General features: G+C 38.8%; 1 protein-coding gene across 24 annotated transcripts in view; it reads left to right on the top strand.

Annotated features, from left to right (window-relative positions):
• ptk2aa (protein tyrosine kinase 2aa) overlaps positions 1-15,627 on the top strand; it is a 111,901-nt gene that overhangs the window by 31,579 nt on the left and 64,695 nt on the right. Inside the window, exon 1 of one of the 24 annotated variants that reach the window (XM_079591110.1) lies at positions 8,594-8,857. The exons of 22 other annotated variants lie outside the window; for them this stretch is intronic. In XM_079591110.1, the coding sequence (XP_079447236.1) occupies positions 8,740-8,857 (118 nt within the window). In that variant the 5' untranslated portion in view covers positions 8,594-8,739. Of the gene's footprint in view, positions 1-8,593; positions 8,858-15,627 lie in introns of those variants that run through there. One more of the 24 variants, XM_079591106.1, reaches the window with a different exon arrangement.

Here is a 15,627-nt window from a genome sequence, read left to right as displayed (position 1 = left end):
GCACACATTAATATTCATCTCTGCGCTCTTCACTTCTTCACTGTCCTGCGACTCGGCCGCCTCGGCTCTCGGTCCGCAGATTCACATGCGCGTCACTAACAGTGTTTCACTGCGGGATCTGCCGGATGGGGAATATAACTAATGCATGAAGCAGAATGTGTTTAAAGGTCCCGTTTTTCGTGTGTTTTTGAAGCTTTGATTGTGTTTACAGTGTGCAATATAACATGTGTTCATGTTTCGCGTGTGTAAAAACACACAATGTATTTTTCACAAAATGTACTTGTCTGTATAGCGCTGTTTTCACTGTCCTAAAAACGGGCTGATGACTTCCTTGTTCTATGAAGTCCCTCCTTCAGAAATACGTAACGAGTTCTGATTGTGCCAGCGGTTCCTGTGTTGTGATTGGACAGCAGCTTAGCGCACGTTGCCCGGAAAGGTCACGCCTCTTACCGTAACGTGGAGATGCATGCGCTCAGTGTTACTGTAAACATGGCCAAACAAAGCTGATCTGACTCCGGGATGAAAATAACAGCGTCTCGACGACATGGCGACAAACACACTCTATAAACGCAACTCTTCCTCTTCTCTGTAGGAGCGCAACAACACCACGCCCCCTTTTATTGTGTATGCCTGTGTGCGGAGGTTAGTCAAAAACTGTTCTAGTGACGTCATTAAAGCAGGAAGTAGAGGATGTAGTCCGAACCGGCCGTTCGCTGTCGGCTTTGAAAGGGGACTTCTGTTAAATCAAATATCTCGCTTGAGCTTTATAATTTTACAGGTATTATTTATGCTCTAACAGCAACATTACACACTAGCTAAAGTCACGAAAAACAGGACCTTTAAAATAAGGGGCCATAATTGAGTTAAAGGTGTGATATTTAGGAATATCTGTTGACAGAAATGCAATATCATTTACATAACTATGTTTTCAGTGGCGTATATAGACCTTACTTAATGAACCGTTATGTTTTTATTAGCTTAGAATGAGCATTTCTCTCTACACACACCGCGGGACATCGACATGTTTCTACGGTGGCCCTAAACGGACAAACGCGTTTCGTCACTATGTTATATATGTCTTCATGCAAAGAAGCTAAAGCTTAAGTCAGCGAATAAAACACTGACACAATGATGAACAAGTAACAATAAAATTCGCAATAACATCTCGTTTAATTAAGTACACATACTTTCTTAATTTATCCTCATTGCTGAACTCTCTGGTGTCTCAGACGACGATATCTTTTCCCGTCGGCCACCGTAACTTCAGTTGGTTGCAATTCGCAACCTCACCACTAGATGCCACTAAAACTTACACACTGCACCTTTAATGCGTGACGCAGAATGTGTTTAATATGAGGGGCCTAGTTGAATTAAGAGGTCTGGCTTGAGATGTTAAATCAATTCTGCAGATTTTCTGATGTCAGAGTTGAGCATTTATTAATTTAGCAGACGTTATGAATACTTCAGCACAAGCGATTAATCATGAGCAATCAATAGTTCTGTAACACAGTTCTGAAAGTTGTCCAGAAAGGATCGACCCAGCACAGAACGGCAAGGTTGCGCAGTATAGAGAGAACGATTGATTTTTGCTGAAGCGAGAGTCACTGTTAGCCGGGTGAAGTTTGATCAGCATGCTGGTGTGTGTGTGTCTGCAGCACTGATGGTGTTGGTACAGCACCTGATGCACAGCAGCTGTTTCCCGCCGTTCATGAACACACAGCGTGTGTGTAATTACTCCACAGATGTGCTTTAGTGCATCCGCGGTCTACACGCTGTCTCTGCAATACTGGTTTACTGCATACTGCCCACTACTGCTTTATTGATCTTATGAAAAGTGTAATTGATTAATTAATTATTTTTTTTACACACACACACACACACACACACACACACACACACACACACACACACACACACACACACACACACACACACACACACACACACACACACACACACACAAATTTACTTTAATGAGACTTTACTCTCTCTTTTTTTTACTTTTATATATATTTTTAGATAAAATATTTAAATAGTATTATTTGTTTATATATATACTTTTTTATTTAATTCTATTTATATATAATTAAATATATTATGATTATGTATGTATTATTGTATTGTATCTATTAAAATAATATATATATATAAAACTTAATTACATTATAATTGTTCTATTTTCTAATTATAGTTTTCTATTATATTTTCTATTATTTGTTTTACATTATATTTTATAAAAATGTTTATAAATATTGTCTTTTTTATTTAATTTATTTTATTTTATGTAAATGATATATTCTTATAAAATACATGATTACTTACTTTTTTATATAATTTTTTATTATTGTATATATATTTGATGTATTAAGAATATATATATACACATGTATATACTGTATATTATGTATATATATATATATATATATATATATATATATATATATATTTATATATAATTTTTAGATTGTATGTTATATTTTATATAAAATATATGAATATAAATAGAATGTAATTTTATTATTTAGATTTAATTTCTTTAATGTTATGTAAACTATTGTTTATTTAATATAAAATACATTTACTTTTTTACATTAGGACTTTTTTATTTTATAACATATATTAGTATTTAGTGTTTAAAAACTATTATTTTTTTATGTAATATCATTCTGTTTTATGTAATTAATATAAAATATATATTATGATTTTATTTATGTATTTATTATGATATTTGATATGCATGAACACATATACAGTATATATCGATTATCTACTCTATACTCTGATGTTTTGTCTCTTGATAATATATAGTCTTGATCTCTGGGGATTTTTCAGTCACAAAGGAAACACTCGGTGTGCTTTTGTCCCATACGGTGCATCACACACACACACACACACACACACACACACACACACACACACACACACACACGTTTGTGCGCTGTGTTCATGCGTGAAGTGGAGTGTGTGTGTGTCCTGCTGGGGGAGTCAGGCCCGCTTTGTAAAGGCTTTTGTCAGGATCGGCGGGCCGGATGTGAAGGGTCTAGGGCTGTCACTTTTTATTCGATATTCGAATATGCATTCGAACATGACGTGAAATAACCGTAATCGAACTTCAAATAAACTATTCGGTTTTTAAAGTGCCATGTCTAGCGCATTTTTTACAGTCTATGATAAGACCGTTTGCTTTTTATTTTAAAAAAGCGTGTTATTTTGAAAGGGTGTTATTTTGAAAGCGTGTTACAGGCTGCTATGTTATAGTCAGATATGACGGCGCGCTGCAACACGCATCACCGCAGATGATCTATTCATCAAGCGTCAAGCCAATGTGCAAACTATCGCAAATCAAAGTGAAAGTAAGTCGCAGACGCTTTAACACACAATAATAATAATAATCTTCATTAAAAGTAAAGAAACGAAATGATCTTACCAGGGCTGCCGCTCTCTCGTATTGCAGTCTTTGATGTTAGCTGATGATCAATAAAATGCAGCTCATATGTTGCTTTCGGTGACATTAAATCCATTAAATCTGCATATAGCGCGGGAATTGAATATCGGATTTATATCCGGTTTAAACCACATTTAGGCCTATGTGACCAGGTGTAAATGGAATCGTTTTGATAGCTATCCGATCTGAGAAAACGCATGAAGTGGCCAGGTTTAAACAGCCCCAGAAACGCAGCAGACGGCCAGAGCATCGCCAGGCGTCCAACATCGTATGACTGCATACTTTCCTGCACAACCGGTCGACACCGTGCAGATGCACATGTAAAGGCAAGGTTTATTTGCAGATATGAGTCCTATAAATAAGTGTAATTTTGGGAGTCCTGTTTATGACTGTCAAACTGTTAGTAAAGTTTCGATTGACGTTTTTTTTTTTTTTTTGCACGCGCGCGCGCGGGGGGGGGGGGGGGGGGGGGGGGGGGGGCGGATGGGAATAGATATTCGAATATATTCGAATACATAGGCTGGTATTTGATATCCGTTCGAATTTGATTTTTCTCAAAAGTGACAGCCCTAGAAGGGTCTGTATAGGAAGAGAACTGCACCCTCCCTTCCCAGCAGCCTCTTTGTCTCGCTCGCTCTGTATGTGGGATTTTAAAGAGGGGGTGTAGATCCTCAGCACATGTCAGCGCCTGCGTGAACCACCATCAGGGTGTGTGTGTGTGTGTGTGCTGTCACGGTTAGTGCTGGGTCATTTAACCACCCGTGCGGCTCTCTCGAAGGACACACACACAAGTGTCATCCAGCCGTCATCTCCGAGTGATAACTTCTGCCTTTTTAAATCTAGTTTTGTTTAGAAATGTCTTACAAATGTTTTTAAGAAAACTGGATTAAAATAGGCAGTCTGATTAAATAATGGTTTAAATGGGATTATGGCTGTTATGTGATTCGGTTCATTCACACAATGGAAGTTGGCAAAGTCCCAGCAATGCATTGTGGGATATAGTATGAAGTGTGCTTTGTAAATACTGCACATTTTGACTTTACAGAGTTATACATGTATACTATTCTTAGTGAACAACAACTAGTAAAGCCCCGTTCACACCGCCAGCGATTTTGTCGCTGTGTGTCGCTAGTCTCTGTACTGTGAAGTCGCTTGTGGGCGTTGGTAGTGCTGTCGCTCTAATGTTATTGGTTGACTGGACGTCTGGCCATATCTATACTAAATACCATCACAAGTGACACAACTAACTTTATATTATTTTAATTTGACTAGAAATTATAGGCTCAAAAGAAACAGTATGTTGTTGGGAGAGTGTTTTTATATTACCACAGCAGTATTCAGTGGATTAAATCATTTACTAGATTAACGATCGTTCAAGCAACAAATTAAACTCACTCATACGGTCATAAATGACTAAAACGTCATTCGTATTTGACAAATAATACAGTTTCTTGTCTCTAATAGTCAACACAATGCAGGGGAAACTGTAAAGTGAACTGCAGCAGTGCTAAACTTGCATCAAAAACTTACAACACTCGAACTATAAATGAATTAAACTCACTGAGACTGTCGACAGTTTCTTTTCCATGCATCATTTTATTATATCCATGAATGTGGTTACAGTCAAATCATATAAAACAGTGAAATCGCCCTCGAACTCTGACTTGCCTGCACTCCGAGACGGTGACGTAACGTGAGCTCCACTGAAAGTCTTCTTTCCTATTGGTTGTCGCTCGCGAAAATCGCTTCTCATTTGCATAAAGTTGAAATTTCTGAACTTTTGTCGCTTGTCTCCTGTCGCTTGACACGCCCACATTCTGTCGCCAGCGGTCACTGTCGCTCGTGTCGCCGGAAGTCGCCAGCGCTCCATTGAAATGAATGGGATCTTGTCGCTTTGTCGCTGCGTGTCGCTGGCGGTGTGAACGGGGCTTAAGAGTAGAAAGGTTTTCAAATGAGAATCATAACAGACGATTGATTAATTGATTGATTGATTGATTGATTTATTAGCCTAAAATATATTTTATATATCTTATACCCATCCATTTTTAGATTATATTAATTATATTTTATATAAATTTTTATGTAATCATGAATATATTATAATTGTACTTATTCATGCTTATTTTTTATATTACATTTCATAGATTATATTTGAATAGAGGAATAGTTAATATGGGAGTAACCAAGGAAAGGGAACTTATTTTCTGATGAAAATGGTCTCGTTTGTGTCCACTCCAGCGTGTGTGTGTGTGTGTGTTAATATCAGCCGTTGTGAGTGTGTTCTGGACTGTGAATGCGCTCGTCCTGGTGTTCCCTGTCAGATCCTCAGAGGTGTTGTGTTCTCCAGTCTGGGATTCTCTGGGATTCTCTGGGATTCGGGATGAAAGGCTGTCCGGGGGCCGTCCGTCTGTGAGGGTCCTGAGCGACGAGAGCTTTGCAGGATCTCCTGCTGATAAAGCCTATGATTGGCTTAAAACTCAGAGCTGTGCTCACACACACACACACACACACACACACACACACACACACACACACACACACACACACACACACACACACAGACTTACATAGCTTATCTATCTATCGTTCTATCTATCGTTCGTTCTATCTATCTATCGTTCTATCTATCCTTCGTTCTATCGTTCTATCTATCGTTCGTTCTATCTATCGTTTGTTCTATCGTTCGTTCTATCGTTCTATCTATCGTTCTATCTATCGTTCTATCTATCGTTCTATCTATCGTTCTATCTATCGTTCTATCTATCGTTTGTTCTATCTATCGTTTGTTCTATCGTTCGTTCTATCTATCGTTTGTTCTATCGTTCGTTCTATCGTTCTATCTATCGTTCTATCTATCGTTCTATCTATCGTTCTATCTATCGTTCTATCTATCGTTCGTTCTATCTATCGTTTGTTCTATCTATCGTTCGTTCTATCTATCGTTCTATCTATCCTTCGTTCTATCTATCGTTTGTTCTATCTATCGTTCGTTCTATCTATCGTTCTATCTATCCTTCGTTCTATCTATCGTTTGTTCTATCTATCGTTCGTTCTATCTATCGTTCTATCTATCCTTCGTTCTATCGTTCTATTTATCGTTCGTTCTATCTATCGTTTGTTCTATCGTTCGTTCTATCGTTCTATCTATCGTTCTATCTATCCTTCGTTCTATCGTTCTATCTATCGTTCGTTCTATCTATCGTTTGTTCTATCGTTCGTTCTATCGTTCTATCGTTCGTTCTATCGTTCGTTCTATCTATCGTTCTATCTATCGTTCTATCGTTCGTTCTATCTATCGTTCTATCGTTCGTTCTATCTATCGTTCTATCTATCGTTCGTTCGTTCGTTCGTTCGTTCTATCGTTCTTTTCGTTCTATCTATCGTACTATCGTTCGTTCTATCGTTCGTTCTATCTATCGTTTGTTCTATCTATCGTTCGTTCTATCTATCGTTCTATCTATCCTTCGTTCTATCGTTCTATCTATCGTTCGTTCTATCTATCGTTTGTTCTATCGTTCGTTCTATCGTTCTATCTATCCTTCGTTCTATCGTTCTATCTATCGTTCGTTCTATCTATCGTTTGTTCTATCGTTCTATCATTCGTTCTATCTATCGTTCTATCTATCGTTCTATCGTTCGTTCTATCTATCGTTCTATCGTTCGTTCTATCTATCGTTCTATCTATCGTTCTATCTATCGTTCGTTCGTTCTATCGTTCTTTTCGTTCGTTCTATCTATCGTACTATCGTTCGTTCTATCGTTCGTTTCCATCTATCGTTCGTTCTATCTATCGTTCGTTCTATCTATCGTTTGTTCTATCTATCGTTCGTTCTATCTATCCTTCGTTCTATCGTTCTATCTATCGTTCGTTCTATCTATCGTTTGTTCTATCGTTCGTTCTATCGTTCTATCTATCGTTCTTTCTATCGTTCTAGCTATCGTTCTATCGTTCGTTCTATCTATCGTTCTATCTATCGTTCTATCTATCGTTCTATCGTTCGTTCTATCGTTCGTTCTATCTATCGTTCTAGCTATCGTTCTATCTATCGTTCTATCTATCGTTCTATCTATCTATCGTTCGTTCGTTCGTTCGTTCGTTCTATCTATCGTTCGTTCGTTCTATCGTTCGTTCTATCGTTCGTTCTACCGTTCGTTCTATCTATCATTATATATCTAGTTCTATCTATCTATCTATCTATCGTTCTATCTATCTATCGTTCGTTCGTTCTATCGTTCTATCGTTCGTTCTATCGTTCTATCTATGTATCTATCTATGACTGAAACCATGTTCACAGCACTAGTTGAGGTGTTGTGTCGGCTGCTGGTGATTGGCTGATGTGACTGGAGTGCCTCAGGCTGAGGGAACAGGAGTGTGTGTAACGCCTCAGAGGATCAGCTTTAGCCGGAGGGCGTCGAGACCTCGAGAACCTGGTGAACTGCTGACACACACACACACACACACACACACACACACCTCAGCATCCAGCGCAGGAGAACAGTCCCAGAACACACTGCAATGCGCTCCGATGGTGGACGGACAAACAGAAACGTTGCTTATAACTATTTTATTTTATTCAACAGCAAATAACATTAGTAGTAATATCAAATGTTAATATTATATTAATCGCAAATATATCATATAAATATCAGTATGCATATATTAATATACATTCAAATAAATGACAGCAACAGTTAGCAAAACTCACTTTTTATTTACTCTGACTGATATATAACAGAGCTGTGTGAACGGCCCCACGGCAGCGCACTAGTCTCTGATTCAGAGCTATTGTGGAAAGAAAATAAGCAGTGAGCATGCTGGGAAACACAAATGGGCGTTCTGGGGCCGAGGCAGTAAAAATGCACTCGCAAAGACAATGCAGGTCAGCAATGATTTGCAGTCGTGGTCGACTTGGTAAACAGCCGCTGTGGAAGGAAATGAGTGTGGGATTTGCATATTAATTAGTTTGCAGTGGCTCCTCCCCCTCTAGCTTTGCACTGGCCTCCCCGAACTGATCGGCTCATTCTCCTCGGTGAGGCAGAGCGACACACACACACACACTCTCCGTCCGTCTCCTCGCTGAGACACACACACTCCGTCCGTCTCCTCGCTGTGAGCTGATCACTGATAACTCCAGGCTTTCCCTGTGGACGCATCAGGGCAGGATTTGTGTTGGCGTCGAGGGCTTCTTCCAGTGGATATACATCTGAACGGGATCTGTGTGTGTGAAGGTGGATTATCTGCAGTCGCAGGCTGGTGTGTGTGTGTGTGTGTGTGTGTGTCAGGACAGGTCCCCATGAGGGTGTTTGAGAGCGGCGGGTGCTGGCTGACCCTCTCCACGGCCTCAGACACACAGTCTGACGCTTACATGGAGAAGAGACGCTGCGGTGCGTTCCCCTTGTGCTGGGCCGCAGGTACACCAGTGTGTGTGTGTGTGTGTGTGTGTGTGTGAGGGGGGGGTGTTTGGTTGTGCGGATGAGTTTGAAGTGTCATGTTTTGGTAGTTGAAAGCATTTTGACTCACAATTAGTGTTTATTTAGATCTTTTTATTATTTTTTACTTTATTTTCTTTTCTTTTTTCTCTCTTTTTTTTACATATCATACCGTACATGACACTGAAGTAAAAGCACACCAAAAGTGCATTCTTAAAAACATAAAACATACATTTTACATTAATATGTTTAGCCAATGCTCTTCTCATTTTACAAAAAAATTAATTATATAACAATAATATATTTTTTCTCATGATTTTGTTTTTGGCAATGGTATTTTATTCTATCTCGTGTGTGTGTTAAGCACCTGCTCTTGATGCTGTCCTTTAGTCAGACACTCATTCAGTCTTAATCTTATTGACTCTTGTGTGACTGACAGGACAATTGAAGTCTCATTGTCTCATTAACTGTGTGTGTGTGTGTGTGTGTGTGTGTGTGTGTGTGTGTGTGTCTTCAGTGTTTTAATGTGTGTTCATCCAAGGAATCATAAAGAGAGAAAATTTGATTTGAAAATGAAAATTATGCCAATTAATTTGAATTGGTTGATTCCTGCTTGAGTTCCTGGTTAATTGAATTGTTGATGTTGATTTAATGTTGATTCTTCTGCTGCGGCTCATTTCAATGAACAGATCTAATGATTATTATCAAATGATTATGATTGAATTCCAACTATTCATTCATAATGAGTTCATTCATGCTTTAGTTCATTGTTTCAGAGACAACTTAAAAGAGAAAGCATCTTGATCACTTGTTTAAATGCATCGGTTTCATGATCCATCTCATTTGTTTTACTGGAAAAAGTTTTTCACTATTGTTATTCACAATTTCACTTGGTGCAATTAGTATTAAATATCGCATTAATTAAAACTAAAAACTGCGTGAAAATAGAAATGTTTCTTAAAAAATATGAATTCTGCAGGATACTCTGCGACTGTGTATACAGTATTTGCTTGAATGATCTTGTGTAATCTGACTTTTGACTAGTTTTGGTCTATTTATCGTCGTTGTTGTTGTTGTTGTTGTTGTTGTTGATGATGTTTATACAGGACAACAGTTTGCTCCTGATATCATGATGTTGAGAGGCGGGTGAATCTGAAGACATCTCTAAGAACAGAGCAGGAAATATTGTTGAGTTTGACACTAAGTGCCTTAAACACACAAAAACGTCCTTGTCAAATCCAGTGATGAGTTTTTCCTCAGACGTGTCATTTTCGGAGATGTTGTAAACAATAATGTTTCCCAGCAGACCCATGTAAACACCGAGATCTGATCAGCTTGCTGTTTAGAGAGAGATCTTTCAGTGTTTGTGTGCAGTTCACGTCAGACTGTCAGTCAACCATACTTTAGTAAGATTAAACCAGCAGTATCTGGGAAATATGGACTAGCATGAGACCCAGAAGGCACAAAAACACACATTATAGCTCAAATAGAGATAATCTGTGACCCTTGAAGAGCAGGTTACGTGCTTCAGACACTAATGGAAGATCTAATGCATGCTGGAGTCACTGAGGTTCAGATGTGATGTGGTTTATCGTGTTGTGTTTCTCTGGATGGATGTTGTGTTTTCAGAGGGATTTGTGTTGCTGCTGTACCTTCACTCCTGTAACATGAGACATATTGAGCTGTTGTTGGTCTGATCCCTCCCACTTAATTTAAATACATTTGCATGTGTCGTATGTTAACATGCGGGTGATGCGTTCAGTGTGATGAGAGCATCTGTGTGTTCAGAGGTCACATGAGGTCACATAAGGCCTCTCTTATCGTCTTTTCTCATCTTGACTCTTCTTGTCTCTTCTCATCTCTTTTAGTCTAGTCTCTTCTTTTCTCATCTCGGCTCGTCTCTTCTCTTCTCTTGTCTCGTCTCAATTCTTTTCTAGTCTCATCTCATTTTTTGTCTCGTCTCATTACTTGTCTCTTCTATTCTAGTCTCTTTTTCTCTAGTCTCTTCTTGTCTCTTCTCATCTCGTCTCTTCTTGTCTATTCTTGTCTCGTCTCATCTAATCTCTTCTCTAGTCTCATCTCTTCTCTTCTTGTCTCTTTTTGTCTCGTCTCATTTCTTCTTGTCTCTTCTATTCTAGTCTCTTTTTCTCTATTCTCATTTCTTCTAGTCTCATCTCTTCTCGTCTCTTTTCTCAGTTGTCTCGTCCTTTCTCAACTCATCTCTTCTCTTCTTTTCTTACTTCCTGTCTCTGCTTGTCTCTTTTTGTCTAGTCTCGTCTCTTGTCTAGTCTATTCTTGTCTCATCTCTTCTAGTCTCTTCTCGTCTCTTCTTGTCTCATCTCATAGTCTCTTCTTGTCTTGTGTCTTCTAGTCTCTTCTCGTCTCTTCTCGTCTCTTCTCGTCTCTTCTTGTCTCTTTTTGTCTAGTCTCTTCTCGTCTCTTCTGGTCTTTTTTTGTCTTGTCTTTTCTCGTCTCTTCTTGTCTTGTCTCTTCTCGTCTCTTCTTGTCTTGTCTCTTCTCGTCTCTTCTAGGCTCTTCTAGTCTCTTCTCATCTCTTCTAGTCTCTTCTTGTCTCTTCTCATCTCTTCTAGTCTCTTCTCATCTCTTCTAGTCTCTTCTTGTCTCTTCTCATCTCTTCTTGTCTCTTCTTGTCTAGTCTCTTCTCATCTCTTCTAGTCTCTTCTCATCTCTTCTAGTCTCTTCTCATCTCTTCTAGTCTCTTCTCATCTCTTCTTGTCTCTTCTTGTCTCTTCTCATCTCTTCTTGTCTCTTCTTGTCTAGGCTCTTCTAGTCTCTTCTCATCTCTTCTAGTCTCTTCTTGTCTCTTCTCATCTCTTCTAGGCTCTTCTAGTCTCTTCTCATCTCTTCTTGTCTCTTCTCATCTCTTCTTGTCTCTTCTCGTCTCTTCTAGTCTCTTCTAGTCTCTTCTAGTCTCTTCTAGTCTCTTCTGGTCTCTTCTCATCTCTTCTGGTCTCTTCTCATCTCTTCTTGTCTCTTCTCATCTCTTCTTGTCTCTTCTTGTCTAGGCTCTTCTAGTCTCTTCTGGTCTCTTCTCATCTCTTCTCGTCTCTTCTCATCTCTTCTCGTCTCTTCTCATCTCTTCTCGTCTCTTCTCATCTCTTCTCGTCTCTTCTCATCTCTTCTAGTCTCTTCTTGTCTCTTCTCATCTCTTCTTGTCTCTTCTTGTCTCTTCTTGTCTAGTCTCTTCTCATCTCTTCTGGTCTCTTCTCATCTCTTCTCATCCTTCTCGTCTCTTCTCATCTCTTCTCGTCTCTTCTCATCTCTTCTTGTCTCTTCTTGTCTAGGCTCTTCTAGTCTCTTCTCATCTCTTCTCGTCTCTTCTCGTCTCTTCTCATCTCTTCTAGTCTCTTCTTGTCTCTTCTCATCTCTTCTTGTCTCTTCTTGTCTAGTCTCTTCTCATCTCTTCTAGTCTCTTCTAGTCTCTTCTCATCTCTTCTAGTCTCTTCTCATCTCTTCTAGTCTCTTCTCATCTCTTCTAGTCTCTTCTCATCTCTTCTCGTCTCTTCTCGTCTCTTCTCGTCTCTTCTCGTCTCTTCTCATCTCTTCTCATCTCTTCTAGTCTCTTCTTGTCTCTTCTCATCTCTTCTTGTCTCTTCTTGTCTAGTCTCTTCTCATCTCTTCTAGTCTCTTCTAGTCTCTTCTCATCTCTTCTAGTCTCTTCTCATCTCTTCTAGTCTCTTCTCATCTCTTCTAGTCTCTTCTCATCTCTTCTAGTCTCTTCTCATCTCTTCTAGTCTCTTCTCATCTCTTCTAGTCTCTTCTAGTCTCTTCTCATCTCTTCTAGTCTCTTCTCATCTCTTCTAGTCTCTTCTCATCTCTTCTAGTCTCTTCTCATCTCTTCTAGTCTCTTCTCATCTCTTCTAGTCTCTTCTCATCTCTTCTAGTCTCTTCTCATCTCTTCTAGTCTCTTCTCATCTCTTCTAGTCTCTTCTCATCTCTTCTAGTCTCTTCTCATCTCTTCTAGTCTCTTCTCATCTCTTCTAGTCTCTTCTCATCTCTTCTAGTCTCTTCTCATCTCTTCTAGTCTCTTCTCATCTCTTCTAGTCTCTTCTCATCTCTTCTAGTCTCTTCTCATCTCTTCTAGTCTCTTCTCATCTCTTCTAGTCTCTTCTCATCTCTTCTAGTCTCTTCTCGTCTCTTCTAGTCTCTTCTAGTCTCTTCTAGTCTCTTCTAGTCTCTTCTCATCACTTGTCTCTTCTCATCTCTTCTAGGCTCTTCTTGTCTTTTCTCGTCTCTTCTCATCTCTTCTAGTCTCTTCTTGTCTCTTCTAGTCTCTTCTAGTCTCTTCTTGTCTTTTCTTGTCTCTTCTCATCTCTTCTTGTCTCTTCTCATCTCTTCTAGGCTCTTCTTGTCTTTTCTCGTCTCTTCTCATCTCTTCTAGTCTCTTCTCATCTCTTCTTGTCTCTTCTCGTCTCTTCTTGTCTAGTCTCTTCTAGTCTCTTCTCTTGTCTAGTCTATTCTTATCTAATCTCATCTCATAGTCTCTTTTTGTCTTGTTTCTTTTTGTCTCGTCTCTTCTCGTCTCTACTCTTTTACTCTCAACTCTCCTAGCCTAGAATCTTTTGTTCTGTTCTCATCTCATCTAATCTCTTTTCTTCTTCATTGTTCTCATCTCTTCTTTGCTCTCCTATAGTCTAGTCTCATCTCATCTCCTTTGCTTTCATCTCACCTCCTGTACTCTTCTTTTGCTCTCCTCTGGGCTCTCCTCTCCTCATTTGAACGTGAAGTCCATTGTAGCCGGGTGCATGCTGGGATATCTGTGGGTCTCTATGAGTGACAGCATGCCATGACCCTGTCATCTCTGTTCCACCGGATGGTTTCAGCTTGTTAGCGGACAGTTCCTCATGTTGTCCGCCTGCAAACTCAGCATTTTCTTCCGCTCAGAGACGAGTCTCATGCTGTCAGGAGTGACTCATTACTCCTAGATGACGGAAACTCAGTGAAATCCTCATGCAATCGCCTGAAATGACTCATTTTCACAGGGCAGACAGCGTCAATGCGGCCGTTGGCTGTAGAGCAGTTGAATTACACCGAACCGTGACATTTAAGATTGTGAAGTCATTAGACATGCTATATTCAGATTCGGCTGCGGTCACTGCCTTGCTCGCAGTGTGAAGAGATTTCCTTCAGCGTTGCCCATTTTATTCACAATGACATGGCCATCTCTGTGCTGACTTTTATTTTAATATCTTCATTATGGGAAATTAAATTCACCCTGAAATGACAGTTCTGTCATTATTTACTCACCGATAGTCGCTCCAAAACCATATAATATTCTAATGTCACCACAGAGATGCATTGCACCAGGAGATTAAACCTTTATATTTATTCATTTAGCAGATGGTTTTATCTAAAGTAACTTATAAATAAGGAAAAAATGCAATTTGTTGAGCCAACAATATTAATAGTATTCAATGCCGTTTTTTTAAAGTCATGAAACTCTAGAGTGCGCAGGCTGATGGTCCTTTTCATGCAATCACATCATTACTGCATAGCACAAGCTGATTGGCTCTGCTGATCCTGCAGCCAATGAGATTGCTTACTCAACATTTAAATGTTCTGGTCTGAGTTTCTGTGAACCCCTCCTCCTCCCCCAGCTCCACCTGCCTAGATCTGCTACGGGATTTATGTATGTCTATAAATATAAATCTTACATGCTCACAGTAGCGTGTCTGTGTCTGTAAACAGTAGCAAGTGCATACTTACAGCAGCAACGTAACAGATCTAGTATTTATTTATTATTTTTTGTTTATTTAGCATTTTAAATAGATAAAAAAGAAACATTATATTAAGTTCCAGTTGTGGATTTTTAATTGAGTTTTGTTCAATTCAATTAAAAATATACAGTTTCATGTGTGGCTATGTATTTTCATGCATGTAAAATTTATGTTAAAATCAAACTCTATTGGACTCAGTTGTGAGCTTGTCGCAATAATCAATATATCGACTAATCGCACGATATATGTACATAACTTCACAAATTTTTGGTGACGCAATATGTCGCCCATTATGGTTACTTGATAATGAATGCCACCAACATTTTGCCTATCGTGCTGTCATCTTGTCTGTTCTCCGTGTCAGACGCAAAAGGTCAGGTTTTCCTGACAACTACATACAGTTTGAAAGAACAAGTCCAAATGCACTTGGTTTCAAAGTTGCAATCCACTGTTCTGGTGCAAATATAAACGTCACGGCGTAAATAGTTTTATCAGCAGATAAGGCCTGTTGAGGATCTGTGCCTTTCTTCATACAGATATTTGACTGCAAGCAGGGTTTGTGTTTTCAGTAATAGTGTGCACCTTTACTTTACAGAGAAAAAAAACTAGAAAAAATCTGTAAATAAATTTTTTTTTTTATAAAATGTTTATTTACTTATTTATTCAAGTTTTTATTTATTTAGGATATTTCATTTTTTGACACCATTTTTTTTCCATGATCTAAAGAATTAATAGGTTGTTGTCTTAATAAGTGTGTTGGTCTACTTGCATTATTATGCTGGTGTATATTATGATTATATATCCAGTGGCATAAAATGGTCTTAAATAATATTGTTTATCGCAATTATTTCTGGGACAATATATCGCACAACAAAAAGTAGTTATCGTGACAGGCCTAGAGTCATGTCTCTCATATCGCATCTCTCTTTGACTGTAAATACTTTTCTTTTGCTGTATGTTGCTGCCTATGTAGACCGTTTCAAATCATTATAGAAAGTAGCTACCTATGTAGAG

The sequence above is a fragment of the Phoxinus phoxinus genome, assembly GCF_949152265.1.
Source record: "Phoxinus phoxinus genome assembly, chromosome: 19".
Classification (NCBI taxonomy): domain Eukaryota; kingdom Metazoa; phylum Chordata; class Actinopteri; order Cypriniformes; family Leuciscidae; genus Phoxinus; species Phoxinus phoxinus.
Note: the sequence above shows the minus strand (reverse complement) of the source record. Positions and strands in the feature narration are given on the sequence as shown.